The following is a 17,262-nucleotide window of genomic DNA, read 5'->3' on the forward strand; positions in this document are numbered from 1 at the left end:
ACATGTACATAGGTTTTACATCGTCCTATAATATAAATAGAAAAATGTATATCTTATTTAATTGTATTTATCTGATTTTTATCCATGCTGATGAAATGTTTGTAGATAGCTCGAGCCCACAAGAAGATAGTTGTGCCCGAAGCACATGGATACATGTTTACAATCAGTGGTATATGTAACCCGGGGCAACAAGATACTGTTGATCATTACGCAGTCAAACCAGTCTATAATGACTATGTATCTTTGATTTAATGTAGTTTTTCATGCAGAGAAATTAATTTCAAGATGAAAATGACGGGGGGGGGGGAAGGGAGGTGCATATGAACCTACCTGACCTTTTTGTCTACATTTTCCCTAGACACCAAATTAATAGTATAATATTGTACTAAACACCCCCCACCCACCCACCCCCCCCAAAAAAGAAGAAGAAAATCACCAACATTTTAACCTAAGCTGGGGTGTGGTGTGTGGTGTGGTGTGGTGTGGTGTGGGTCTGATATCATCAGCTATTGGATATCAAACATAGCACACAGCACTGCCTTTGATATATCAGTCATGGTACAATGGCTGGAACGAGAAATAGCCCAGTGGGCTCACTGACAGGGATCGATCCTAGGCTGACCGCGCATCAGACGAGCGCTTTACCATTGGGCTATGTCCCGCATCCCCACACCACCACTCGTCCACCCCCATCCCACCCCCACCCCACCCCACCCCCAGTGACAAACTGATTTCATAAAGCTGCCTTTGAACTGTCTTCATGAAATCGGAAAATGTTTGATCGTTTATCGCCATTTTCCAGAAAACCAATGCCTGAATTCAAAACGTGTTTCCAGATTCATTATCCTTTGCCGTAAAACATTATTTGATGAGTATGTAACACATTTTTAATTATGCCCTAACTGGCTTCTCTCGTGTAGAATTGCCGTGTGTGTTTCTCGGGGTGTTTCACTTCTGATGAACGGCTGATAGTCTCAGGTCGAATATTAGCCTCTGGGTGTACAGCATCGTTACGCGGTGGTAGATATACATCGAGAAACTCGTGCCTTCGGCTTTGTGGCGACGTGCTCCACGTGGCTAACAGCGAGACCTTCTGGCTTCACTATTGCAATACGTCGATAGCGAGCAGAAGGAACTGTGTGGTTTCAGCACGGAAAGCTGCATGTGTTCTGACAATGACGGCGGAAGTCTCGAGACTGCCTCGTAAGAAGGTGTTGTTTGTCCTCGTGGTGTTTTTCGTGGCCACTGGCCTGGTCGTCTTCACTATGTCCGATCAGAACAGCCACGTCCACTTCATGATCTCCGCCATCACAGACAACGTCAAGGTTCTGCACGCTCAGCTGCTGGCGTTCGGAAGAGATGACCCTTACAACATCAAGCCTTTGTCGTTCCAGCCATTGTTTCTGACTCGGGATTACAAGACAGACGTTAGACAGCCTGTCACCACCAGAAGACAGGACCAAGATACCACTACTTTCTCGCAATCTACACATAAACCTGTCAAACCAACAACACCAGCTGTAAATAGGCAAACACGGAAAAGTGAAACGAAAAGCAAAAAAAGTCAACCTCGTCTATTTAGACCCAAACGGCCAGTATTACCACCTAAACATCTATTTCAACAAACGAACAGAACTTTACCCGTTACACGACTGATTCTTATGAGCACGTGGAATGAAACGGGAGAGAAGACGCTCGTTCACGGGAACGTGCTGCGCACGTGGAAACTGTGGCAGCCGACAGTGATACCTCTTCTGTTCTCTAACGACTCCGCACTAACGTCACGAGCGCTGGCCAATGACTGGCAGGTGCTGCCCCTGCTGTCCGTGACGTGCGGAGAAATGCCCATCATGAGAGACATGTACTTACAAGCCATGGCCAAGCAGGACAGTGTGTTTTACGGTTTCGCCAACAGCGACATTCTGTTGTCCGAGGGAGTGAGGCGAACGGTGAGCGTCATATCGGAGCTGGAGTTGTCCCACACCAGGCCCGTCATGTTGCTCATCAGCAGGACGAACGTCAACTTCTCGGCCGGCCCCTACCTCGACGACGTCTCTCGCATGAATGATTTCATCAAGAAAGGGTGGCCGCTAAAAGACGGATCTTCAGATGTCTTCATAACCAATCGGCTATTTCCGTGGAAAAACGTCCCAGACGTTGTGATAGGCCGTTTGGGGATCGGTATGTGGATCGTGTCGTATGCTCGTACGATGAACGTGACTGTGATCGACATATCGAAGACGACCAGCGCCATCCACATGACCACCAAGGCGGGGAACTACGAGTCTCACTGGAAACCGAACAGCAAATGTAACCACAGGATTTACGAAAAACTCGCCATCAAGCCGCCATCTTGGAGGTGTGGCTTCATTGGGTGTGCTGCCATGGAAACCAATTACGGCCGCCAAAATGGAAAAATCCGCGTAACGGGTAGAAACTGGTTTCGATATGACCCGCGTTGTTTACAGTGCCCAATGAACTTGACGTCTATCGGCGTGTGACGAACCCACCTACACATATACGTATAAAACACATTTATTTGATATCGATGTAATACAAGCATTTTATTCTCCAAATTTGGTCTTTTTCAGCGAGTGAAATATTCAACCACAGGTCTCGGATATTATTCCAATAAAAATATATCATCATGTAAGCGCAATTACTATTGACGTAATTATTTAAAAAAAATAGCATACAATACCTTTGAATGCAGATATTTATTCATTATGCTTTATAAAAAGTAATAAATGACCTTATACAAACTAGGTCACCCGCTCATTTTATCAGTACCGTAACAAGATTGTAAATGAATCACAAATTAGTAATAGAACATACATCATCAATTTTTTTTTATCCCTAACTAAATTTGAAAGGTTTTCTACAAGTTGAGCTTCTTGTTTGTTTTCCTAATGGCTTTAAATAATAAATTATGAATTTAAAGTGACATTTTTTAAAAACAACTTGCAAAATGAATATTTTTAAAAGAAAAATCTTGAGGTAGTTTCGATGCAGTAGAACATTTTCACCGTTAATTAAAGTACATGCATTTCGTTCGAGACGAGATGTTGCATCAATACTTTATGAAATAAAATAAAATTTGGAGCACATGAATGATTTTATTCCCTGTTACGGTACTGACAAACATCACTACTGAAATGTTGTCTTTCTTAAAGGAAAAAAGAAGGAATTTGGAAAGTTCTATGCCAAATTAATTCCTGAACCAAACAACAACAAAATTAGCAAACAGAAACATTTATTAGGTAGTTCCATTTGTTTAAAATATATACTCTTCAAAAAAAGAAACGCAAAAGGGTACAAATGGGTTATAACTCCGATTTTATGTTTCCTACCGGTTCATGCTTTGTGAATATAAGGTCATTGCATGTCCCAAACACATTCCCACGGTTACATTCGATAAAACGCAGCTACTGTACAATAAAGTTCCAAAATGTGAATATTCGCGAAAACGCAGCCACGTGCAAACCATGTCACCACTGCACGTGCGTTGTCTGCACGTGCAACATGAACACCGACAGTATAAAAGTGCAGGGTGTTCGCTTGCCTGGCCTCTGTATCTGGCCGACAGTTGACAATCCAGGACATGCCACGTCTCAGTGAACCGCAGAGAAACAATGCCATCGGCCGACTAGACGCAGGCGAATCCAGAACGGCCGTTGCCAGGGCATTTCATGTGTCCCCAAGCACCATCTCCAGACTGTGGGACCGTTACCAGCAACATGGATCAACACGTGACCTCCCTAGATCCGGTCGACCACGGGTCACTACCCCGGGCAGGACCGCTACATCCGGGTACGCCACCTTCGGGAACGATTGACTACTGCCACCTCCACAGCCGCAGCAATACCAGGTTTGCGCAGGATATCCGACCAGACCGTACGGAACCGCCTACGTGAGGTAGGAATTCGTGCCAGACGTCCAGTTCGAGGTGTCATCTTAACACCACAACACCGTCGACTCCGACTGCAGTGGTGCCAGATTCATCGACAATGGCCTCAACTGCGATGGAGACAGGTGTGGTTCAGTGACGAGTCCCGATTTCTGCTCCGACGTCATGATGGAAGATGTCGCGTGTATAGGCGTCGTGGTGAACGTTATGCGGCAAACTGCGTGCAGGAAGTGGACAGATTCGGCGGGGGTAGTGTCATGGTGTGGGCAGCCATCTCACACACTGGCAGAACTGACCTGGTCCACGTGCAGGGCAACCTGAATGCACAGGGCTACATTGACCAGATCCTCCGGCCACACATCGTTCCAGTTATGGCCAACGCCAACGCAGTGTTCCAACATGACAACGCCAGGCCTCACACAGCACGTCTCACAACGGCTTTCCTACAGAACAACAACATTAATGTCCTTCCTTGGCCATCGATATCACCGGATTGGAACCCAATTGAGCATCTATGGGACGAGTTGGACCGACGCCTCCGACAGCGACAATCACAGCCCCAGACCCTGCCCGAGCTGGCAGCAGCCTTGCAGGCCGAGTGGGCCACCATCCCCCGGGACGTCATCCGTACTCTGGTTGCTTCAATGGGCAGGCGGTGCCAGGCAGTTGTCAACACACGCGGAGGCCACACCCGGTATTGACTCCAGATGACCTTGACCTTGGTGGTGTGTCCTATCACTTACTCACAATGGACTAGAGTGAATTGTGAACAATCCTGCAACATTTGGTAATTATCGGACTCACCATTCAATAATGAAGTCAATTCTCCAAATGTTACGACAATGTGGTTTTGCGTTTCTTCTTTTGAAGAGTATATTTTTAACACTATTTTGCCCATTCCCAATCCGCTGTAAACATGGCTAACTGTACAATGCATGTCCCATATAGGGCGATCCGCGACAATATTTACCTCACATATACATGTGTATTTCAGTTAACTAGGGGTGGGGCGTAGCTCAATTCTCGTCGCTATGCCGATTAGGCTACTTCTCGTTTCAGCCAGTGCTCCGCAACTGGTGTAACAAAGACCGTGGTATGTACTATCCTGTCTGTGGGATGATGCTTATAAACGATCCCTAGCCAGTCTGTATTTTTGTTTTGTGCTGGGATGTCGTTAAATATTCATTCATTCATACATCTCCTTCAAAGTTAGCTTAGTTAATGTAGATTTATTTGTAGTTTACTTTTGTGATTCATAGTTACCAAAAAAAAAAAAAAAAAAAAAAAAAAAAATCGATTATCACCAGTTTTATACATTCCACTATCCAGAAGTAACACCTCGTCAGCATCAACACTCTGACTGAATGTATCATAATATATTATGATGATCTCCCACTAAAACCACTTCTAAAACGTCCCCAAACTGTTTCATGGAAAATGTTTTAATCAATATCCACTAGCTATTCCTACAAGCCTTTTTATAGTGGTTTGAAAGCGTTTTAACCTTCACACTCAATACGTTATATGACTGAATGTATTTTTATAGTGGTTTGAAAGCGTTTTAACCTTCACACTCAATACGTTATATGACTGAATGTATTTTTATAGTGGTTTGAATGCGTTTTAACCTTCACACTCAATACGTTGTATGGGCGGCACGTAGCCCAGTCGTTTGAAAGCGTTTTAACCTTCACACTCAATACGTTGTATGGGCGGCACGTAGCCCAGTGGTTTGAAAGCGTTTTAACCTTCACACTCAATACGTTATATGGGGCGGCACGTAGGACAGTGGTTTGAAAGCGTTTTAACCTTCACACTCAATACGTTGTATGGGCGGCACGTAGCCCAGTGGTTTGAAAGCGTTTTAACCTTCACACTCAATACGTTATATGGGGCGGCACGTAGCCCAGTGGTTTGAAAGCGTTTTAACCTTCACACTCAATACGTTGTATGGGCGGCACGTAGCCCAGTGGTTTGAAAGCGTTTTAACCTTCACACTCAATACGTTATATGGGGCGGCACGTAGCCCAGTGGTTTGAAAGCGTTTTAACCTTCACACTCAATACGTTATATGGGCGGCACGTAGCCCAGTGGTAAAGCGTACGCCTGATGCGCGGTCGTTCTGGGAAAATGTTTCATGCCCAGTCGGTAGGCCCATTGGTCTATTTCTCGCTCCAGCCAGTGCAGCACGTGGTATGTGTTATCCTGTCTGTGGGATGGTGCATATAAAAGATCCCTTGCTGCTAATCGAAAAGAGTAGCCCATGAAGTGGCGACAGCGGGTTTCCTCTCTCAATGTCTGTGTGGTCCTTAACCATATGTTCAACGCCATATAACCATAAATAAAATGTGTTGAGTGCGTCGTTAAATAAAACATTTCCTTCCAATACGTTATTAGTAATACGTGATATTTGATTCCAAGATGCAAACGCCTTAGTTAAAACACAATAAAACGTTCACATTTAACACCTAAACTGTTCCAGCCTATCCGTTTTAGCTGAAACGCCTTAGTTAAAACACAATAAAACGTTCACATTTAACACCTAAACTCTTCCAGCCTATCCGTTTTAGCTGAAACGCCTTAGTTAAAACACAATAAAACGTTCACATTTAACACCTAAACTCTTCCAGCCTATCCGTTTTAGCTGAAACGCCTTAGTTAAAACACAATAACGCGTTCACGTTTAACACCTAAACTGTTCCAGTCTATCCGTTTTAGCTGAAACGCCTTAGTTAAAACACAATAACGCGTTCACGTTTAACACCTAAACTGTTCCAGTCTATCCGTTTTAGCTGAAACGCCTTAGTTAAAACACAATAACGCGTTCACGTTTAACACCTAAACTGTTCCAGTCTATCCGTTTTAGCTGAAACGGTGTGGAAATTGTCCAGACGCTTTTTGGTTGAAACGTTTTCACAACGTTATAACTATTAACCGCACTCTATAGAAATGACCAAATATTTTTGTCGTTAAAACATTTCCAAAACGGTTCCGAAACGTTATGCTGAGCGATAAGCACAACCTCAAATGCGTGTTCTGGTTTCAAGTGGTATGCGATGTAGGCACTATTGAGGACCGTATACAAAGTACGTATGTGTTGGCAGAGTGCCATCTGTTTTATCGCCACACAACGTGCCATAAGTGAAGGCAAACAAAGGTGCACTTCGGTAGATATTCTAAGGTCCACATACTTCATTCCTTTTTTTTCTCACCATCTCTATATGTATTACAGTATGTCACACGTAACGAAGTCCATGTACCTTCGGAAAAACTGCTGTATTTCCCCGCCTCACTTTGTCTTTATCTCTATATGTATTACAGTATGTCACACGTAACGAAGTCCATGGACCTTCGGAAAAACTGCTGTATTTCCCCGCCTCACTTTGTCTTTATCTCTATATGTATTACAGTATGTCACACGTAACGAAGTCCATGGACCTTCCGAAAAACTGCTGTATTTCCCCGCCTCACTTTGTCTTATCTCGAATGCATAAGCATATTTTGCTTGGCCATTATAGTTAAACAATGTCAATGCGGTCAATGTAGAACAAAATCTTCCTATTAATATTCCACAAGAGGAGTTGGGCGAGTATGCATGGGATATTACACAATATCAAAGATTTTAGTACAGTGGGGAGCTTGAGGGTGTATGCTAATCAAAGTTATGAAATTTTTCGGACATACACTGTATATAGTGTCTTGTGTCAGTAGCCTGTTGACTTACATTACTATAGATTTTATTGGTCCTCGCAGTCAAATTAATTTCAAAACCATGAATTTAAATGCTGGCAACTGCCATAGTCATTTGATCACAATCACTAGTAGGCTACTTGGTATCGGTAACCTGAACAGAAACGATGTAATGACCAGACACACGTACGGTACACGTCAGTGTTTTAGATGTACTGATCAAAGACCCAGAACAACTCAACAGTGGTGTGCCCGAACTTTTTTCGATAAATTGTATTTGTGTATGAGGCTTATAGAAACAATATAAAATGCCATTTTTTGTGAATGAAAACTCATTTGCATTTGATGGATTTAAGTATTACAAAACACATAGCAAAGCATAAATACATTTCAGTAATTCAGTGACGGCTGCAGTTTTGTAATGAGAGGTTGCAACATCAAAAATTTTATTTTGTCGTACTGTAAGTTAAACAAACATACAGCATATGTTGACGAAAACAATCTTCCTTAAAAATAAATAAATAAATAAATAAAGGAACCAAAAAACACCCAACAAAACAAATACCCACAACAAAATACACACATACTCAAAAACAAACAAATAAATAAACAAACAACAAGGAAAACAACAGCAGACCAATACATTTTTAACTACTAAAAAGAACTACATCCATCATATTTATTCGTTAAACACTGGATTTTAGAGTCGTTGTGAAGTTCGGTCGGGGTGGGGTGGGGGCGGATAAGAATTCCACAGACGGGGTCCGCACCAGAAATTCTAGTATAGTTAAGTAGCTATAAACTTACTATACAAAGTTTCCTGCCATTTCAAAAACATACTGTATTTAAGATTTTGAGAAGTGAAACGGTACGAATACTTTATTTGGTAGTTTTCAGTTATTTCGGTCAAATTTAGTTAACTCTTTTATCTATTTTGCACTACATGGTACACATTATATCAGTCATTATGTAATAATGTGTCAGTACCGTAACACTGTGTCAGTACCGTAACGGAAAAGAACATGTTACGGTACTGACGATACGGTACTGACTACATTTTACAAAAATGACACTATTTACTTAAAATGCATAGATGTATGCAATCTTTCATGGTGCCATATCCAACACGCCATTCCTTTTCACATAGTTATATGATTATTTAACTGCCAAACTCACAAAATTCATTGCGAATCTGCGTTACGGTACTGACGTTCAATAAACATACCAATTCCACCTTTAGTAGCAAACTGACCAAACTGTCTAATCACACAAAAGATTTTGCCTGCGTGGTTAGTAAAATAGTCTTAATGACAACTTTCAAATGATGACACAATAAAATTATTTAAATCAACATAGGTTATATTAATGTTGCCTCTGTTAACGTCGCGTTACGGTACTGACATGAAACTTGGCAACAGAGTAACATTTGCCTCCAAACTATTTATTAGTAAATGAAATTGATGTTTACATGCTGTAATAATATCAAAAACTTATTTATTTGTTAATTATTCACCCATATCGATGATAGCCCAGGCAATATATCGCTTCCCCCTATATTGGCGACATACTGATTTTGCTGACACGTGATAGCATTAACATAAAAAAGATCATAATCAGCGAACTTGAGAAACAATATATTGGGTAGAATAATGACTTAAGATTGTAAATTACTACATGTATTTAGTTACAAATCATGAGAATCGTGTGAATATTATTGTAAAACTTGGCTCATAAAAGCTGGCGATAATGACCCCCCCCCCCCACCACCACCCCCAACACACACATACACACACACACACACACACACACATATATATATATATATATATATATATATATATATATATATATATATATATATATTAATTTTCCTTGTAATCGTAATCGTAATCGTAATCATGACATTCTTAAGTAATCGTAATCGTAATCGATTACTTTTGTCATGTAATCGCCCCATGTCTGATATATATATATATATATATATATATATATATATATATATATATATATCATATCATATCATATTGCTTGGTAGCAAACCGACGTTTTTCATTTATTATGTTTCAATCTTTCAAGTAACTTGGATATTAGTGTATGTATTAATTAATTTATAAAGCTTGTTGCGAAGTTGATATTAAAAATAGTTTGCTATTTAAAAAAAAAAAAAAAAAGCAAACACAAAAAGAAAAAAGAAAGAACATTATCTAGCACTTGAATGTACATTTTTCTTACACACCCGTTGGTGAGAACATCATGCATTATTTTTGGTAACACATGGGTTGTTAACACACGTACGTGTGTTAACAATTTCAAGACATACGAATGGCTGCTCCTTGGTAATGACCAGGTCACCAATGCCAAGCATCCAATGAAAAACAACACGGTGGAAATATATTACACTGTGACGTATAGTTAAACCTGACAATCATGTGTCTGTGACACATAAGTTAGCTACAAGTGCAACGGCTGTAAATAACTTTTAGTGGAAAAAGATGTTAAAATTTGCTTAAAACCTGGTGTTTGAGGATATGTAACAAATAGAATAATACATACGTGTCCGTTAGATACCATTTATCTCACAACTCGTAGGATCGAATTACAGCAGTGGACCCATTCTCTGATTGTTTTGTTTTTCTGTCCCAACTTGAGCCCCACGACTGGTTTAACAAAGGCTGTGGTATGTGATGTCCTGTCTTGCTACTAGCGGGTTTCCTCTATATTTAACAAATATTATGCTTTGGGTCATCATTTAAACCTTAAAAACTAAATATGTTTATTTTTGTATTGTAAGTAGTATTGTCAATACATTTGTTTCGTCTTAGTTTGACGTTTCTAAAATATGCTTATAACTGATTTCAGTAACAAACAAATAAATAAAATAAATAAGAACTAGGTATTCCTTTGTTAAAATATAATACATGTAAACTTGTTTTGAATAAAAGCAATCGTGTTCAATTGTGGTAAATAAAGCTGTGTTATTCAATAATATGTGACCGTGTTCAATATGTCTGTGGCTTGTTGACAACAATCAACAGTAAAAAAGAATGTTTTATTGCAATCTCAGTGTGGTGGTGAATGGCTGCCTAACAAAACATCGGTGGTGTCTTTAGTCAGTTTGCAAACACGAGCTCGTCCTGACTAAAAGGCTATTCACCATTAAGTCGAGGCTCTTTGTTGGAGAGTTGAGCTCTCACATTCAAAAGGCACATTTTTTTGAGGGTCCATTTTGATGATTCTAATGCACCAAAACGTTTACCTGTCTATGTTTATCTATTCCGATTGGTGTATGGTCATGTCTGGTTGTCATGTGGTCTTCCGCCGACGTTCACGTAGTGTAAATACAAACATCTGATAGTTAAAGACGGTTTAGTTTATTATTTTCAAGACTGAAATAGTGTGTGTATCTTCACGGATTAGCTGTAACGTAGACAGAAAGTGCCAAGAACATTACGTAGATTAACTAGGACATTCTGTTGGAGTATTTCCGTGATTATATCTTTTGTATGAATCCTCGAGTTCTTTGTGATATTTCAAACAGGAATCACAAACACTGCCTAGCGCAGGTATAGAACTGCACATAGAAGATTGTACTAGACAAAAAATAAAAGACGATGTGAGCAGATGTAAAATTGTTATTAAACAATGTGTTCTTCTAAATCAAGGTAAAGTGGTATGTATATATCGACGTTGATGATCTGAAACAACGAACAAATAGCCGTGCAGATTGGCCCGTTTGATACCGACACTCTCAAGGGATGTGGTCGGCTGGCTTCACAGAACACACAGGTCTGTCGTAATTTTTAAATACTTCCTACCATTATACACTGGAGAAGCAGCCATCCTTTCAAGCGTTGAAATGGTGAATGCTAACTTCTGAATAGTTGAATAATTTAAAATATGCATGTACTCAAAATTGCATCTTCATCTTGAGACAATGGCTAAAACAAAAGTCGACGTTTTTGGAAGCTCATCTGAACTAAAACGTTTGGAGCATGAGGAGAAAATCACGTTCAAAGAATATAAATATCGATGTTATTACGCAGTGAAGGGCTACCACGTTTGTGGCGTCTACTGGGACGTGTGTATCTGGCTGACGTCATTTCCGTCAGAATTACAGGAAATGAGAGATTTCCGAAATGACTCCACGTTTTGTACCTACTCCATGGACATCATTACTTTGGAGTCGTCGAGCTGGATTAAAGCGATAATTCGCAAAACGGGCCGTGATGGCTTCTTTAGTCTCGTAGGTAAACATTTAAACGATGTATTAGTACTTATTTCAGAATCTGAAACTAAAGACAAAAAGCAGGTCGCACCAACAGAACAGACTTTGAGCATTGAGACTCCAGACGAAGAACAAGTTACAAGTAAAAGTGGATCGTCTACAGAACACCAACACGAAGACCCGAGTTCAACTTTTGGTGAGAAAAAGACAAGTACAGCACAGGAAGTGGGCGACACGACCACAAAACAGATGAAAGCATGCTCGAACAGTACTAGTTCATTGTCTACAGCAAACAAAAAGGCAGATTCTATTTTAACTCCAGGTGGAAATGAACCAGGTATACAAGAAGAATTAGTAGAAATGCCCACGAAACCAATGAAACCATCTTCGTACAAAATGACGTCCACCCCACGTGGTATCTGTATGATCATCAGCAATGAAGACTTCTACAGTTTAACGGATCCGACCAAACTAGAAAAACGGCACGGGGCACTACAGGATGTCGAAAAGCTTTCCAAAATGTTCACTCGTCTTCAGTTTAAAGTCGTACTGTTTCGAAATCTGCGCGACAACGAGGTTGTCATGACAGCGAAACACATGTCGCTGAACGATCATTCACACTTCGACTGTTTTGTGTGCTGCATCCTCTCACACGGTACCCAGGGGTCGGTTTACGGGGTCAACCACGTGGCCGTCCCCATCAGCGACGTCCTGTCTCAATTCCGGTCACGTGCTTGTCACACCCTTGCAGGGAAGCCCAAATTGTTCTTCATACAGGCGTGTCAGGGTCTGGAGCCTCAGATAGGCGTGGCCGTCACGGACACGCCCTCCGTACCCCAGCCCGCCAAACTGGCAGCAGACGGCACCGACTTCCTGGTGGCGTATTCCACCGAGCCGGGCTATGTGGCGTTCAGACACCGCAAGTCGGGGTCCTACTTTATAGACGCGCTGGTCACAAACCTCGAAGGTCTGCCAGACTTTAGTGTACACGACGTGATGGCCAAGGTGTGTGACGACGTCTCCCAGCTGAACATCAACAATGGCTTCAAACAGGTGCCACAGTTCACGTCCACCCTAACCAAACAGCTGGTTCTGGCCAGGGGATCTCTCGCAGTACAGTCTCACTGTTCTGGTGAGACGGGAGTTCAGCAGGAGGACGCCACGTCACCCACGTTGATACACACCTTCAACGACGACGTTAGTTCTCATCAACCTAAACATACAAAGAAAGTGACAAAGACTTCTGTTTGTGTTATTTCCTGATTGACAATCACCATTGAAGCCAGTGAATGGAATACTGAGTATAAAACCGCAATGTAGGGAAAAAGAAGAGATGTAAAATGGATTAAAAAATAAAATAAAAAATAGGCTCCAATTTTTGACATCTTTTAGATTTGCCTTGTAGTGATTTATATGTTATTTATATGTTTGCAGTGACAATAATAATTTTACAATAACTTGATCACTGGGTGAATGTGTGAGCACAATTCACGTATACGTTATATCGGCCTCGGTGGCGTCGTGAATAGGCCATCGGTCTACAGGCTGGTAGGTACTGGGTTCGGATCCCAGTCGAGGCATGGGATTTTTAATCCAGATACCGACTCCAAACCCTGAGTGAGTGCTCCGCAAGGCTCAATGGGTAGGTGTAAACCACTTGCACTGACCAGTGATCCATAACTGGTTCAACAAACGCCATGGTTTGTACTATCCTGCCTGTGGGAAGCGCAAATAAAAGATCCCTTGCTGCTAATCGGAAAGAGTAGCCCATGTAGTGACGACAGCTGGTTTCCTCTCAAAATCTGTGTGGTCCTTATATGTCTGACGCCATATAACTGTAAATAATATGTGTTGGAGTGCGTCGTTAAATAAATCATTTCTTTCTTTCTTTGTATACGTTATGTAAATTTACACAGAATATTAAATTAGTGACGAATGTATACAAATTACAAATATACTGAAAATAAACAATTGGACTATTTAATTGATAAATGTATACATTTTAAACCTTTACAAATTCGACCTCGACGAGATTTGAACTCGCAATCTTCTGATTCGAAGTCAGGTGCCTTATCCATTAGGCCACTAGGCCGTTATTTATTCATGTGAACTGTTGTTACTGTAAAACGTCATTTTCAGTTTCAGACCGGACTTTTATCATGTCATAGGGTTTTACGTGCACATTCAGAGCAAGCTGTTGTAGCGCACGCCTGTCGTGGGCGCAAGAGCCGGCTCTTCCGTCCATGACAGGAAAGGTGGGGGGAGGGGAAGGAGGGACCGCCTGCACTGGCAGGTGCAAGGGAGCACCAGCAGCCCGATCAAATCGATAGCAGGCGGGTAGGGGTGGTGGTGGTGCTATGGAATTTGAATGGACGGTCGAAAGGTAAATGGCCGAGTTAATATAGGTTTTGATATGAGTGAATCGAGAGTAGCTCGTTAATTTTAGACCTTTACGATGCTGTGGTGTCTCCCTAGGTTGCCCATCGGGCCCTTATAAAGGGCCTGGCCGCTTCTGGTCGAGGCATCACCAAGTACCAAGTTATTACCAGCAGCAAGTATTGGGGGTTTGGGTGGGGGAGGCCGATATTCTTTTGTTCAGCTTTCCCCGGGTGCATTGCAATTGTGTACTCGGAACGGTATTCTTTTGTCCGGTTCCTTATTAGAGCACGTGCTGGGCCATTAAATGGGGGCGCGGATGCATTGTTATCATTAGTCAATACATCCTGTGTACCGTTGCAGTGAGCGTGTAGTCTGTATGTAAATCCTAGTTTGGTGTTAAGGTTGTACTTAATGTCTTACGTCCCTACTCTAGTGAATTCAACGGTCATCATGACCACCCATCCCCCTCCGTCTTTGTATAGCATTGAACACAATGACGGAGGGGGAGTTAGACTAATCTGGCTATCTAATTTGAAGGGTGGAGCCCTTATAGTGTAGGTATTGGTTTAAAAAGCCTAATGCTTGACATACTTAACTTTATTACCAATCAATGAAAGAAAGAAAGAAAAAGAAAGAAAAATAGGGTTAAAGTATCTAGTAGCAGTTGTATAGTTGACAGCTAAGTAATTAAGAATTTTTTGATTCCCGCCCCCTGAATAATTATTTTATAAAGAAATGAAATGATTGAGGCGAAATGAACGGTATCTATATGTTGGTAACTGTTAGTAATGTAGAATAATTTAGTAGGCTTACTTGGTTAGTCTTTTAAGTCAATCTTGTTTTTCCTGCTTGCTATTTCCTCAGTTGCCCTAGTTGACTTACCTTAGTCAATCATGGTTTCATGCATCAGTAATAAAGACATGGTACGAGTGCAAGACACAATAGTGCAGTTTATTTACATGTGAGGTTCCTTGTTCGCGATTGGCTGGATTGGACCAGTAAGAATGCTGCAAGAGAAAGTGGTAATTAGTGGTATCCTATCTTGTTTGTTTTAAGGGCCACAAAAACATTTGGGAGTGGTATACACCAATTGCAACACACGAGTTTCAGAACCTAAATAAATATTTACAGTAAGGTTAACAATGGTTATTAATTATTCGCTACCGTCCCGCCGTTGAACCCCGGGGTTGGAGTGCTTGTCGGTCGTGTGCTTAAGGTCGCTCTTCCCTCCCAGAGTTGTACAGGCGGGTGGTTTTGAATAATTGTTGATTAATAATTTTAATTTATGCCAGCTATCTAGTTTAAGTATATGCTTTTACTTGTGTTGTTTCACCGTTCTCCCCTCGGATTGGAATACATAGTCTGGTCGAGTGCGAAGGGTGGATGTTCCGCCAAGGGGTCACAGGTGTCACGATTTAAGTATTGTCATATCTAGTAGTTATTAATCACTCGCTACCGTCCCGCCGTTGATCTCTCTGGTTGGAGTGCTTGTTGGTCGAGTGCTTAAGGTCGCTCTTCCATCCAAGAGATGTACAGGCGGGAGGTTTTGAGCAATTGTTAATTTATAGCTGCATTTATATCAGCTAACTAGTTTAGGCATATGGTTGTACTTTTGTCGTTTCACCGTTCTCTCCCCGGGTTGGAATACCTAGTCTGTTCGAGTGCGTAGGGTGGATGTTCCTTCCAGGGAGTCACAGGTGTCACGAGTTAAGTAGTATACTAATTACTTATCTTAGTTATAGATCGCCACCTTCCATCCGTTGGTCTCCCAGATTGGAGTGCGTGTCGGTTGAGTGTAGAAGGTCGCTCTTTCCACCAGGAGACGTACAGGCGGGTGGTTGCGATCTTTTTCTAATTTTTTAGCTTTTGACTAAATGACTTGCCAGGAGCCCAGTGGGTGCCCTACGGCTTCCCATCCTGCCTGCGATCGGTCGAGTTGGTGGTTCGCGCCGATCGAACGCTGGCACGGTGAGTGGCACGTGGCTTTTATAATTTTGGTTTGGTGGACAGGACGAATTGGTATACTGGTTTGAAGGTTTTGAGTTTGAGGAATTTATCAGGGTTAAGTAAAAAATTAGGAGTAATTGTTTTATTTTGGTTGGTTTCGGTTATTGATTCTATCATTAGTTTTCTCTGGCTGTTGTGTAGCGTGCAATCCAGGAGGTAGTGTTTCATATCCTCCCGGGTGCCACATTCGCAGTCAGGATTTAGTTTGGTGAAAGAGCAGTTGTTAAGCTGTGAAGATTTACCTATGCGTAGTTTAGTGATTAGTTTATCCACATAAGTGTTTGGGTGTTTAGGTCGGATAGAGTTGACCAGTGGCTTGATGTTATAGTGCCATGTATTGGTTGATAGGTCCCAGTTTGCCTGCCATTGATTAATGTAGTGTTTTCTTGCTTTTAACATTAGTTCTGATATTCCTAAAGGTAGTGCTGTAATGGTACTAGTGATTGAAAGTGCAGTTTTGGCTCCATAGTCAGCTATTTCATTGCCAATTATACCTACATGGGCTGGGACCCATTCGAATACTATTGTTAGATTAAGCTGGTTTATCTCTTGAAGTTTATTATGGATAGCTGCGAGAATATCTGACCTGGTAGATTTATTAGTTTGAAGTGATTGGATGGAGCTAAGACTATCTGAAAAGATAACGCTTTTAGGGTATTGTTTATTTTTAATCCAGATTAGCGCTTCATAGATGGCTGTCAGTTCTGCTGTATAGACTGATAGATTATTTGACAGCCTGGCATATTTAACTAGTTTAGAATGTTTGGATATTTTTTTTTCAACTATTGCGAAGCCAACCCTACCGTTATCTGGATTTTTTTAGCCATCCGTATACATATAGATATACTCAGGGTAGTTTTCATTAGCTGCGGCTTCAAACAGGACTTTCTTAAATGGTGGAAAGGGGGTTTGATCGGTAGCTTTTTTGATTAGGTATGGAGTGTGGCATTCAATTGGCTGGTTGAGTTGGTATAGAGCCACAGGTGTGTTATCAATTCCTACCTCTATTTCAAGTTTACTAGCCCTAGTGGCAAACGAATCATTAAGTTTTTTT

General features: G+C 41.4%; 2 protein-coding genes and 1 non-coding gene across 3 annotated transcripts; 2 read left to right on the forward strand and 1 right to left on the reverse strand.

The window, feature by feature from the left end:
- The first annotated feature begins 1,005 nt into the window (after positions 1 to 1,005).
- LOC121372572 lies at positions 1,006 to 2,650 on the forward strand. Its single transcript, XM_041498971.1, has one exon. The coding sequence runs from the start codon at positions 1,176 to 1,178 to the stop codon at positions 2,499 to 2,501; it is 1,326 nt and encodes a 441-aa protein (XP_041354905.1). The 5' UTR covers positions 1,006 to 1,175; the 3' UTR covers positions 2,502 to 2,650.
- An 8,249-nt stretch (positions 2,651 to 10,899) lies between these two features.
- Positions 10,900 to 13,443, forward strand: LOC121372573 (caspase-3-like). Its single transcript, XM_041498972.1, has one exon. The coding sequence runs from the start codon at positions 11,499 to 11,501 to the stop codon at positions 13,083 to 13,085; it is 1,587 nt and encodes a 528-aa protein (XP_041354906.1). The 5' UTR covers positions 10,900 to 11,498; the 3' UTR covers positions 13,086 to 13,443.
- A 398-nt stretch (positions 13,444 to 13,841) lies between these two features.
- On the reverse strand, positions 13,842 to 13,914 carry Trnar-ucg. The gene has a single exon. It is a non-coding gene; the product is annotated as a tRNA-Arg (tRNA).
- Between the last annotated feature and the right edge of the window lie 3,348 nt (positions 13,915 to 17,262).

This window comes from Gigantopelta aegis, chromosome 4, assembly GCF_016097555.1.
Source record: "Gigantopelta aegis isolate Gae_Host chromosome 4, Gae_host_genome, whole genome shotgun sequence".
Classification (NCBI taxonomy): Eukaryota; Metazoa; Mollusca; class Gastropoda; order Neomphalida; family Peltospiridae; genus Gigantopelta; species Gigantopelta aegis.

Coding starts and splice junctions, on each gene's coding strand:
- LOC121372572 (XM_041498971.1), top strand. CDS start 1,176: ATGACGGCGGAAGTCTCGAGACTGCCTCGTAAGAAGGTGTTGTTTGTC.
- LOC121372573 (XM_041498972.1), top strand. CDS start 11,499: ATGTACTCAAAATTGCATCTTCATCTTGAGACAATGGCTAAAACAAAA.